The sequence below is a fragment of the Nannobrachium achirus genome (genome assembly GCF_963921795.1).
Source record: "Nannobrachium achirus genome assembly, chromosome: 21".
Taxonomy (NCBI): Eukaryota; Metazoa; Chordata; class Actinopteri; order Myctophiformes; family Myctophidae; genus Nannobrachium; species Nannobrachium achirus.
In genome coordinates, this window is record NC_137828.1 from 35157030 (window position 1) to 35169103 (window position 12074).

The window sequence follows — 12074 nt, forward strand, 5'->3', positions numbered from 1 at the left end:
TGTTGAATGAGCAGGACTGGTACATGATGGACTAAATAGCTGAGCCTCATTACATCCAGAAGAACGGTACCTCTGGAGCTATACTCCATATACAGATGTAAATCAGCGGTTCTCAAACTTGTTAATCTCAAGGACCCCCAAATTCATGTGTATTTGGCCGTAAAGCCCCATCTGAAAATATTTTGTGCCAGGGACCCCACCCAGTACAAGATTTGTGTTGTAAAAAAACAAGTCAAATATATTTGAAAATAGCCTATGTATGTATGTAAAGTGGTTAAACTGCTTTTGATTCTATATTAACTAATTTAGCTGGGGACCCCCCCTGGAACTCCATCAAGCTGGGGACCCCACTTCGAGAACCATTTGTGTTGAAGATGAATGAAAATGTTCTAAGAGGGACCTGGTATGACTGCTTCACAAAGAGCAGAGAGGTAGTTTAACCCACGAGGAAAGAGCGAGTAGTTTTATCATTAAAGTTTAACAGTAGTTCCATTTGTGGAAGAGGGGAAAGCTTTTGACTGTTTGTTGTACAAGCTGTGTGGGTGGGTGCCTGAGTGATGGACATACTGCAAGTAATGTTTATGTATGTAGAAACATACACTGTGGACTATTTTAGACAAAGTTTGCCATCTAGAGCCCCCCTGTCAATAGTAAATATATAAATATGTGTAATTTTGGTTCATTTCAGAAATGCTATGCTCTTTGACAAAGCTACAAATATTTATTGTAGATGTAAAACTTAAAACAAATCATTTGGGATGGTTTTGTACAACATGTATAACTGTATAACTCTTGAAAGTCCATCCAACGTACATGGATTGCTAGTCTATTTATAACAGCACTTTGAATAGACCCTTTGCAGGGTGATTATCTCAAATAATTGTGATCAGGTTATTATATAATAACTGTGACAGGCCTACGCACCGTGTGCATGCACTTGCACAGACATACACACAGTAAAAAAGAAATGTCAATTCTTCCACTTTTATTGTCAGGATACTTGCTTCATGTAAAATATTTCAATACAATACAGTACAATGCGGGTCCCACCTGTCTTCCTCCACGCAATTGGTTGTTTTTTTTGTCACGAAGTTCTAAGGCTTAGCCCACAGCATAAAATAGCTGATCTGTCAGCCAATGGAAGCTGCCCTGCAACTCTTGCCTTGAAAACAAAACCATTAAAACTGATTAAATTATAAACTACTAAAATCTTATTATTTTTTTCCTGTGAATTTTTTCTCTTTCGTCCTTTCTGAAGAAAACCCTCAACATCACTGTTGCGGGGGGCTCCGCATCCTCCCAGCATGCTTCACAGCAGCTCAATTCGGTCCACAGCTGAGGCTCTTGCAACGGCCACACACACTCGCACGCACGCACACACACACACACGCACGCACACACACACACACGCACACACGCACACACACACACGCGCGCACACACACACACACACACACACACACACACACACACACAGAGGATGGACCGACAAACAGACAGAAAGACAGACAAACGGACAAGAGGACAGACGGACAAGGACTCTCCGTCAATGCTGGCAGTCACATAGCAGCTTTTTTTTTGTCTCATCCAAGCTTGAAGGGGAGGGGGTGGGGTGGGATTCTGGATGCGTAGTGGTGGATGACGGCGGGCGGGGTAGTGACAGAAGGAACAGATCGAAACAGAAGGGTTTCCTCCTAATCATCCATTTGTTTTGCTCGTTTTGGCGTGGCCGAGTCACAGAAACCATCCGGGTTCTCTTCTTTATGATTACAAACTCACAGCAACGATGCCTTGAACAACAAATGAGTTGGGAAGGTGGTCTGGTGAAGGTATCCGTTCTCCTCAGTCTCCCGCATCGTGCTCCACTAGTGAAGGTTTACCAGTGCTTCTATGCTGGAGGGGGGGATTATAAGTTTGTGGGTTGTTATTGTTGTTGTTGTTGTTGTGACCTAGTAGACTGTTGCAGGTAAGATGCGCTTTATGGTGGTGGTGGTGGGGGAACAGGGGGCGGGCTGTTGCCATGGACATCCCCACATCCCTCAGTACATTCTCCCAGGCGGGCACAGTGAGGGTGAAGGGGTAGTGCGTGTCAAGGGAGGGGTCAGTAGCGGTGGGTCTGGTGGGAGTACTGCGGTGGCTGCTGGGAGGTAGAGGAGTATCCCATGCTGCTTTGGGGCAGCGATGTGCTTGGTCCGGGGTTCTGGTAGGCAGCATGTGGATTGGAGCGCTGCGGAGGGGAGCGGAAGAGAGATGAAGAAGCTATTCCTGACGTGCCTGCTGACATTAGCCGCAGGTATAGTGCATGCATGACTTGACTTTTGAACAGAGATCAATCAGTTGGCATTTTCACATTTTGACCTTCCTGCCACAGGGTGACTCAATTTGTGTCACTCGCAAGTTTAGCCCTGTTATTTTCACACAGAATTTTCCAACACCAGAAAACACTGTGTGTGTGTGTGTGTGTGTGTGTGTGTGTGTGTGTGTGTGTGTGTGTGTGTGTGTGTGTGTGTGTGTGTGTGTGTGTGTGTGTGTGTGTGTGTGTGTGCGTGCGTGCGCACATTCATATTACTATAGTTGTGAGGGCGAAATGTTCCCACAAGCATAGCAAAATTAGTTAGGACAATTTTCCTTGTCCTCACAAGAGAAACTGTTGTTTTAAGGTTAAATATGAGATTTAGGATTTCAATTAGGAAAAGATTCAGGTTTGTTTTAGGGTTAGGATTAGACAGCTAGAGTTCGGGTTTGAGATCTACAAGCTCAGAACGTGCCGCAAAATATGCAAATGTTCTTCCATTTTCAGTGTCGTCCTAAACCTTTGATGTCCTCACAAGAATAGAAATAGTGTGTGTGTGTGTGTGTGTGTGTGTGTGTGTGTGTGTGTGTGTAATTTACCTGGTAGTCTGAGGTCATAATGAGGCCACCTGAGGTAGTGGTGGGCGGGACCACTCGCACTTTCTTCAGAGGCGGGCCCTGGGCGTGACTGTTGTCAGGGTTACCGGTATGCCCCGCCCCATTGGTGTGGTTGTTCGCCTGTTGCTGCTGCTGGTTTTTCTACAAACACGGAAAAAGACTCCATCAACTGTACACAACTGAATACAGGAATGTAATATTTGTGATATTGCAGCATTTAAGTTTAAGTTGGTTAAGTAAATAGGTACATACATTTCTGACTTTCTCTGCCTTATCTTCTGGCTCCTCTTCTGTAAGGAATTCTCTCTTGGGGTAGGGGATCTGGCAGCCTGCAAAAACACTGTGGGCAAAGAGGATTGTCAACTTCAATCATTTATTCCCATGACTCTGAGCTAATTAGGCACGGATCAACATGCTGGAGCACCATGGGTCATGTGCAAAAAATCTAGGCAGGAGCATAAGGGTGATCTGGTTGCTGTGTACTTACTATACTTGTTAGGGCCAAATGTCTCCCAAGGCACAAGTATAGTAGAATTTTAGAAACCATCATTGTGAGGACCATTTTCCTGGTCCTCACAAGAGAAATGGTTGTTTTAAGAATAAAAGATATTTGGGTGGTTAGGATTACATTTAGGAAAAGATTCCGGTTTGGCTAACTAAGCATTAGGATTAGACATTTAGATTTCAAGTGTTTAAACCTTTTAGCTCGAGACCCAAAATAGAAATTAGACGTTTGCCTGGGACCCAGACTAAAAGTAAATGAAAACAGCAGATCTACAAGCTCACAAAGCGTCGCTTTGTGCCGCGTTGAGCTGAAATGTTTTTGAAAATGTTTTGAAATAACGAATCACGATAATAATAATTGAAAACAAAATGACAACCAAAAATGTTTTAAACGGATAAGGGACCCATGAAAATGTGTCCGCGAGTCCGCAACCCACAAATGGGTCCTGACCCACCGTTTGGGAACCACTGCCCTAACCCGATCAACTATTTTCAATGCCGTCCTAAAATGATGTCCTCACAAGTATAGAAATACAAATGTGTGTGTGTGTGTGTGTGTGTGTGTGTGTGTGTGTGTGTGTGTGTGTGTGTGTGTGTGTGTGATGCACTTACTCAGATGTGGGCAGGGGTTCCTCCAGGAAGTAAGGGTCCTGCATGGCCTGCTCAGATGTGATCCTACGGATGGGGTCCATCGTCAGCAGCTTCTGAAGCTTTGAAAATGTTCCAACAACGTTAGACGGCAACACACAATACATACAGTACATCATGGCCAGAAACCATAAAACACAAACCAGGGAACTGCAGTGCTTTGACCTTTTCCAACATGTCGGAGGGAAAGCAACTACAGCTAGATTTTGATTAACGACACGCAATTTCACTAGCCATTGTAATTGCGTGAAGGGAGTTTTCACGTCACGGCACTATTGCTGAGTCAATGACCAGTCTGAGTGCTCACCAAGTGGAATGCTTTGCTGTCGGGTTTGACTTTGTGTTTTTCCATGTACTTTATAAGGCTGCAGTTTGTGTATCTGTAACAGAGGAGAGGAGCACACATTTGGTTAGTTACGCACGTCATACGTTGACAGGAGTTTCTGTTGAAAACATTTTTGTTTTAAAGGAGCAAAGCGCAAAAGCACAGTCAAGACTCACGTGTTCCTCCTGAAGTCTTTCATCAGGGTGGAGTGCTCTGGCATCTTCTTGATGTCCTCCCAGTCTTTATCTGTCAGAATCAAGGGAGCACAGGATTAACCCTTTGTGGTACAACCACTGGTAAAATAACATGTTTTATATAATATATATAAGTACAAATTAAAATATTCGAGTGGATAACTCGGTATTCAAGTATTTAAAGTGTTGCCATAACATAAAGCATAGATGATTTTACAAATAATAATCACTTTTACTTTCAAGTAAAAGATATGGGCAGACATATTGTAACCAGTGTCTACTGTAGATTCTAGTACGTTCTAACTCATTGACTGCCACTGGACGGGTTTGGTATTTTGACGCTGGATGGCGCTGTTCGCTAGCCTATGGGTCACCATAGAGATCCGAGGTTGGAGCGGAAGCCTCCATCTTTCAAATGGATTGTCACGTATGGACAAGGATTATTTTCCGATTCTAGCACACCCGTGGGCGTCTTTTGAACGCTCCCGTGGGCGAATCGGGGGAACGCAGAATATTCAGCGATTTGGCTGAAAAACACTCAATGAGTTAAGCACATTTTGACCCAGGTATGGTAGCATTGGAATCTCACCGGCAGGGAAGCCCATGACGTTGAAGATACGGTCCAGTTGGTCGTGATGATACGGGTTACTGGTTTTGATGTCCTCTTGGCGACAGTGGAATATGGGCTCAGACGTCAACAGCTCAGCAAAGATGCAGCCGATGGCCCAGATGTCTGTGAGAAGCAGATGTAACCTTAAAACTGACCCATTAATTCCATCACAACTTAATGCATACATACATACGCATTCATCCACAGTTCGCACCGATAGCTTTAGTGTAGTGCCGGGCCCCTAGCAGCAGCTCAGGTGCTCGGTACCAGAAGGTGACCACCACAGGATCTAGGTCGGCTAAAGGCTTCAGTGGTGAATTGAAGAGACGTGCAAAGCCCATGTCCGCTGTAGTGCAAAGAAAAAGAAAATGTGAATTAATCTTTCAATTTTGACTGACATATGACTCATGAACATGAGTCAAACGTGAAAGAAAAGGTGTTTTTTACACTTACCAATCTTTACCCTCCCCCTTTCTGGACCCTCTCCCATCACCAGGATGTTGGCTGGTTTCTGTGGGAGAGCGAGAAATAGTCATAAAACATGCTTACATGATCCCTACCACATAACTACTGACAAGAACATAGGGGAATTTGCTGCAATGTTCAACTATACCTGTACTATTGTTTAAGTGATGTGGCCTCTAATGAAGTAATAATAATAAAGAAATGCAAAAACCCTACAGTGGTGCCCTCTAGTGGAACAGATTTGTCAGTACATCCTACAAGGAGCAAAGTCTAAATTTCATCCAAATGTGCTTCATCAGTGGACCTAAATGGCAGTTTGACAATTTAGCATTCCAAACTGAAATTGTTTTTAATCGTATGAATGAGAACCTTCATAAATAATGTTCATATCAAAATATTATCCGAAATGAATGTGAAGGATCCTGACAATAAATAGTCCCCAAGACAACCAGAGTACACTCACAAACAAAACAAAAGCACAACTAAATCCGTTTACAGTCTTCCCTGATAAATAACCCTCCAACCCCCCCCCGCCCGATAAATAACCCTCCAACCCCCCCCCCCCCCCCCCCCCTTCATCCACTTACAAGGTCTCGGTGGAGCACCCAGTTGGCGTGGAGGTAATGGATGCCATCCAGGATCTGGTAGAGCAGGGACTTCACCATTCCTCTTGGCAACTGCAACGGTTTCTTATTGGCCTTTGATGCTCTATGGAACTTAATAATGTGCTATGGAAGGAAGATAATATTCATCAGTATGTTATATATAATATTTCATTTTGTTTCTTTAATGGCATCCTTATAATATAAGTGAACTGCTCATGTTCAAGGCAATACGAGTAAAATGGTGCTTGTGGGGAGTATTTGAGCTACTGTGAGCCCTGGGGAAGTTAGTGTTGCGGCTTTCTGCAAAAAAACTACTCATTTATGCATCTTGGCAATGTGAAATTCAAATTTTACGTCCTAGAGTTTTGTTTGTTCTGGATGCTTATCATTACACATGCTGTGTAATGGCTTTGTTACATTTGGTGTACTATGTTTATTGTCCTCAGAGCAGAGATTATTTTCCAAGTCCATTTCTATATAGTGAATGTGAAACCATGCTAGTACATTGGTGTCAAACTGGTGGCCTGCGAGTGTGTCCAATAATGCCTGTGAGATGATTTGGTGAAGAAGGAAATTATTCACAACCATGTTAGCCTATGTATATGTACAGCAGCTGAGCAGGCTGTTCTCTCACTGTAGTCTTGCTGCATGTAGCTTTGTTGTGGGTACTTAATAATAACCCCCCAGTCTGTTACTACTTGTAGAAAAAGTGAGAATGTGTTGGTCCCAGAGCAATGCAGTTTACTTCTCCTCTTTTAAGTCACTCTGCATGTCACTCATCATGAGAATAATTAAAACTGAACATAAGCCTATAACTAATAGAATATCACAGCAGAAAAGTGGCCCATCACTGAGGTGAAAAACATTAGTTTGTTGCTCTCCCGTGAGTACTGGTGTTGTCTGTTTTACCTATGCCCCCGACACCTACATTTGTGTCGATTTAAAATGGTTTATTGATGAAAAGGGTGGAGCAACAAAAACATTCAAATAGCATCACATTTTATTCTCTCATTACATTGTTCTTGCCTTGGATAAAGGCCCCATTTAACATTATCATAATACAAATAATGCTTGCTGGGCAATCTTTTTCATGTGTAAGTGAAACATTTTGTAGCTCTAGCAGCGACTGAGACACAAATTCAGGTTGAAAAAGAATGAAGGACAAAGGGCGTAGGATATGCACACATCCCCACAACCTACAGTGCTGGATCCAGGAACAAATAAGTGCATAAAAAAGGCAACTTCTGCACGCGATAATGATGCTCTCCCGTCTTTTCTTTTATTATTTCTCAACCAAACAACAACGTTTCGCCCAGCGGGGCTTTTTCAAGAACTTGGAACTTACAAGCTCAAGCTTGTGAGCGTGTAGATCGGCTATTTCCACTATCAATGACCTTTTTTAAGAAGAAAGTTGTCAAATATTCATTCATTTCTTTTTATATTTAGGTTTTGTGTCATATCTTTCATGTGCAACTTCAAAACCTACAAGCCAAACAGAAATGTAATTGTCAGCGACAAAAATACAATTAAATCCAATTGCAAATGTTTGAGTGACAATTAATCGTCTTGTAAAATGTCAATCGTGACAGCCCTAGACATTACCTTTTTATTCACTTGAAAAAGAATGAAGGCAAGACAACACATGTGTGCACAAAGGCAGTGTGCACAAATGCGCGTGTGGGTTCGCACTTGCACAACTGGTTTGGCCCACATGAAGTAGATTTTCTCCCAATCAGACCTGTGACCTGAAATTAGTTTGACACCTCTGTGCTGGAAGCAGCATGAATAATACTGGTGATTGTGCATGCTTGTGTGCATGTTGTTTGTCCCCAAATCAGAACAAGAAAGAGCTTAATGTTCAAGAATGAAAGACAAAAGCATCAGCAAGCACTCAACTAGTAGCCTGGAATACTGGCTGGATTCCAGGTTATAAAACTGTGCATGCTACTTGTACGTTTTGATAGTGGGTTGTTGAGACAGGTTGTGTTATGTAAAAAATAAATACATTAACCAGTACTCTCAAAGATAGTCTCAAGGACCTGTAGAAGGCAGCATGTGTGCGTTTGCTGTTCGCATGTGCAGGTGTTTTAAAGGACCAGGTCACCTCTGGGACAACCAGATCTTATTTTATTGTTGTGTGGGACACGATCAACACAATTCTGAATTATTTTTTGTGTTCAATCTGTGTTTTTAGATATGTTAGTATTTCAGCATGCTACAACTGGTCATATGATGCATTTTGCATCATATGACCAGTTGTAGCATGCTGAAATCGGCTGAAATACAAAAATATCTAAAAACACAGATTGAACACAAAAAATAACTCAGGATTGTGTTGATCGTGTCCCACACAACAATAAAATAAGATCTGGTTGTCCCAGAGGTGACCTGGTCCTTTAACGCTTTACGCAGTAAATGAGAAATACAAAATGAAACAAAAGATCATGAAATTTTAATATTCATGCTCATCAGTTAACATAATGGTTAATGTTGCTTGCCGCCAGAACAACCATGCCATTCCAAAACATTCAAATTCTGCCATAAAATGCATCACGCAGCCTGCGTACAGCTGGTCTCAATAAATAAATACACATTTTAAATAAATGATAAGGCTCGTTTCATACTCTTATAAGGAGCCTAACTTATTTCAGTTCGGGAGGGCTGTGTGTGTGTGTGTGTTTGTGTTTGTGTCGCGCGCGCCTCCCAGTCTCACTCTCCAGCGAGAACGAGAGTCAGCATCAGCTATGCAACGCTCAAACACGGCCACACAAGCATTTGGAAGTCGGCTTGTCTCCCTCCCAAAGGACCGCTGTTTCCTTGGCTTCACAGCCGAAAATATGAACTTGGAGCCGGGCTGAATGAATGAGAAGACACCGCTGAACACCGAAATTAAGTCAGGAGGTCACAACATTTCGGCAGCACTTTTTCCATACACACCAAAAAGCGACTCGAATATGCGTATAATATTCGCTTAATTCGCCTAAAAACGAACTTGAGGGCCGGGGGTGATATCCTGTAGCCACAGGAGGAGAAGAAAGGAGAGAGAGGAGAGAGGAGAACGGAGACAGGGAAACAAATAAAACAATGGAAACTACATCCTCAAGTGATGATGACCTGGCCGTGGTTGTTAGCCTATTAAATAAGAAAAAGAACAGAAGAGACAACACGCGTTCACCGTTCCCCCTCCCCTCAGCTCAGGGGGCAGAGTAGACAGACTCGCAGACAGGCAGCAGCAGCAGTGGTGTAAAGTAAGTACATTTACTTGAGTAGCCTGTACTTGTTTGTAGGTATTTGTACTTGAGTCCAATTTCCAGTAGGCTACTTTCCTTCTAATCCACTAATTTCGCAGATATAAAGTAGCCTACAATAACAAACACATAAACCATGCTTTTACCAGTAAGACATTCGAGTACTTTTTCCAAGCAGCCACACAGACCAGAGACACGGAAAAGGAGAAACAGCGTTCCCCTCGGCCTAAATGCAAAGGGAAGGTCCCTTGACCATGCTCTCTCTCTCTTTAAGTAGGATAGAGTGAGTTTGCTTTGTTACAGAGAGAGAGAGGAGTTCATCAGCGAATGTTCGCTAAATTTGACACAAGGGCGAATACAAAACAGACACCTTTCGAAATTCGCGTTTGGTGTGGATGCTTCCATTGACTTCATAAGGTTTTAAACAAAAAGCGAATTATATGCTAATTCGCTATTCGCCAATTCGCCGGCGGTGTGTACGGGCCTTTAGAGTGTGAATCGACCATAACAGGGTGATCTTCTAAGAAGATTAAATATAAAGAATAAAATAACATAAATGAGTTTATAATATTTGTATCATTGCAGTCTGGTCTATAAAGAAAGTTCATATCAGAAAAAAGAAATTATGCAAACTGAGCAAATCTTAAGGATCAGCATCTAATCTCCTTCCGTCCTTGTGTACTCAAGCTGAAGAGGTATTATAAAATATATCATATATACAGCACATCAGCACAAATAACTACTGCTATATTATGCAAACAATTATATAGAAATAGATTTTGCAGTATTTTGTGTGTGTGTGTGCTTGTGGGAGGGTGCATCTTACCCAGAGATCGTGCTCAGCATAGTCAAATAGCAGCCAAACCTTACGGTCTGCATGTGACAGGAACACTTTCTGCAGTGAGATGACATTGGGGTGCTTCAGCTCCCGCAGTAGCTGCAAACAATATACAAAAACTGTCAGGTGAAGCTGTGAACTAAATATATGGGATTATCCTTCTGCTTGTTAAACACACGCCATTGAGAGTGAATTACCTAAAGCTAAAGCTTATTAAAGGTAGGTTAAGTGATGTATTTTTGATGAAAACAAAAGGTTTTTGTTAAAAGGTGAAAGCTCTATATTTTGGTAATAATCATTGCTATATAGAGTGTTTGTTCGGTAACAGGGGTCTACCTGTCTCCCCAGCTCTATAATAAAGAGAAAATACATTTTCAGGTGGATTGTACATTTTCAGCCAATCAGGAGAGAGTAGCCATATCATCTTAAATTGTGTCTGCTCATTTCTTTGTGTCATCACTTCCAATTTCACTTCGCTGTGTCCTGAGTGAGTGAGAATGTCTCCTTGTTGGATACAATTTGTAACCTGAAAATGTGTTTTACGTTTCCAAAGTTCTGGAGAGACACGGAGACACTTGTTACTGAACAAACACTCTATGGCAATGAATATTATCCAAATATAGAGCTATTTAACATGCATTTTAACCCCAAAAACATATCACTAGCCCTACCTTTAACAAAAAGAGGCCGGACAAAAAAGCACACTTACAGCAATCTCTCTGCAGGCTGACATAGAGATACCAGTGCCTTCAATCTGCTTGAGGGCGTAGTCCTTATCATCCTTCCTACAGCCAGAGAGAGAGAGAGAGAGAGAGGGAGATGGAGTAACATCAACACCAGACCAGACTGCATGTCCCCCGAGAGCAGTCTACCCAGGAACATAAAGGGGAGGGCGGGGAGGGGGCACTTGGCAGCTGGCACAGAGGCTGTGAGGAGGCCGAGTTGCATTACCTCCAGATTTGTGTAATCAAGCTCACCTCAGAGGCTCAAAACAATAGAAAGAGAGAGGAAGCAGACGCTGTCTGGCAGCTAGCATGGGACAAACAGAGCACCGGGACTGGCCTTCACTTGCATGAACCAGTTACCACTCCTCCTGGCCTTAATCATCTCATAAACCCCTGCTTTGTGTCTCCTCTGGCCATGTCCAACTTCTGCACAACAAATTAGCTCAGAGAGACTCATAAACAGTCTCCTAAAACTGAACAAAAACATCTTTGAACACTTTAGGGCTCTTCAGAGCGGTTCCGGCCGCCAGCATGTCCAGGCCACACTAATGGGCTCGGTATGGTCCTGTCTGATACAGCTGCCCTGGGCTACCTCCGGCTTGGGTCCAGTCCAAATTTGGATAGTAACTGGGTTGGGGATTAGCCTTGGTTTGCAAATAAACGATGGATGGCAAATAAAATGAAATGTTTGGATAGGTAGTGGTGGGTTATTGTAAGAAAATGGATGCCAAAGGCCCAAAGAAAGTCCCATTTTGACAGCTTATTTACACATTCATTATCGTATACTAAATAATACTTCCAGTGAGAGCATTGCAAAAACAAAATGATAGCTAATTTTAACCAATACTGAAATATAAACAATCTCGAGTCTCATCCACTGGATTCTTCTGCAATCAGCACTGCAGCATCCATAAACATATGACAACCGTATAAAGTGAGGGAAAAAACACCCATAACATACTTACTGTAGGTACTTTGACAGGGTACAAGTATCACAGGAAG

At 42.5% G+C, this 12074-nt stretch overlaps 1 protein-coding gene across 4 annotated transcripts in view; it reads right to left on the reverse strand.

Annotated features, from left to right (window-relative positions):
- Nucleotides 1-1051: 1051 nt before the first annotated feature.
- The window catches only part of cdk8 (cyclin dependent kinase 8), a 41802-nt gene continuing 30779 nt past the window's right edge, over nt 1052-12074 (reverse strand). For 3 of the 4 annotated variants that reach the window (XM_080752251.1, XM_080752250.1, XM_080752248.1), the window contains 12 exons: nt 11057-11132; nt 10336-10446; nt 6244-6384; nt 5645-5702; nt 5406-5537; nt 5171-5314; nt 4564-4633; nt 4370-4442; nt 4027-4124; nt 3163-3250; nt 2893-3051; nt 1052-2227 (listed from right to left, as the gene is read on the reverse strand). In XM_080752251.1, the coding sequence (XP_080608377.1) occupies nt 2102-2227; nt 2893-3051; nt 3163-3250; nt 4027-4124; nt 4370-4442; nt 4564-4633; nt 5171-5314; nt 5406-5537; nt 5645-5702; nt 6244-6384; nt 10336-10446; nt 11057-11080 (1224 nt within the window). In that variant the 5' untranslated portion in view covers nt 11081-11132 and the 3' untranslated portion in view covers nt 1052-2101. The remainder of the gene's footprint in view (nt 2228-2892; nt 3052-3162; nt 3251-4026; nt 4125-4369; nt 4443-4563; nt 4634-5170; nt 5315-5405; nt 5538-5644; nt 5703-6243; nt 6385-10335; nt 10447-11056; nt 11133-12074) is intronic. The other variant, XM_080752249.1, reaches the window with a different exon arrangement.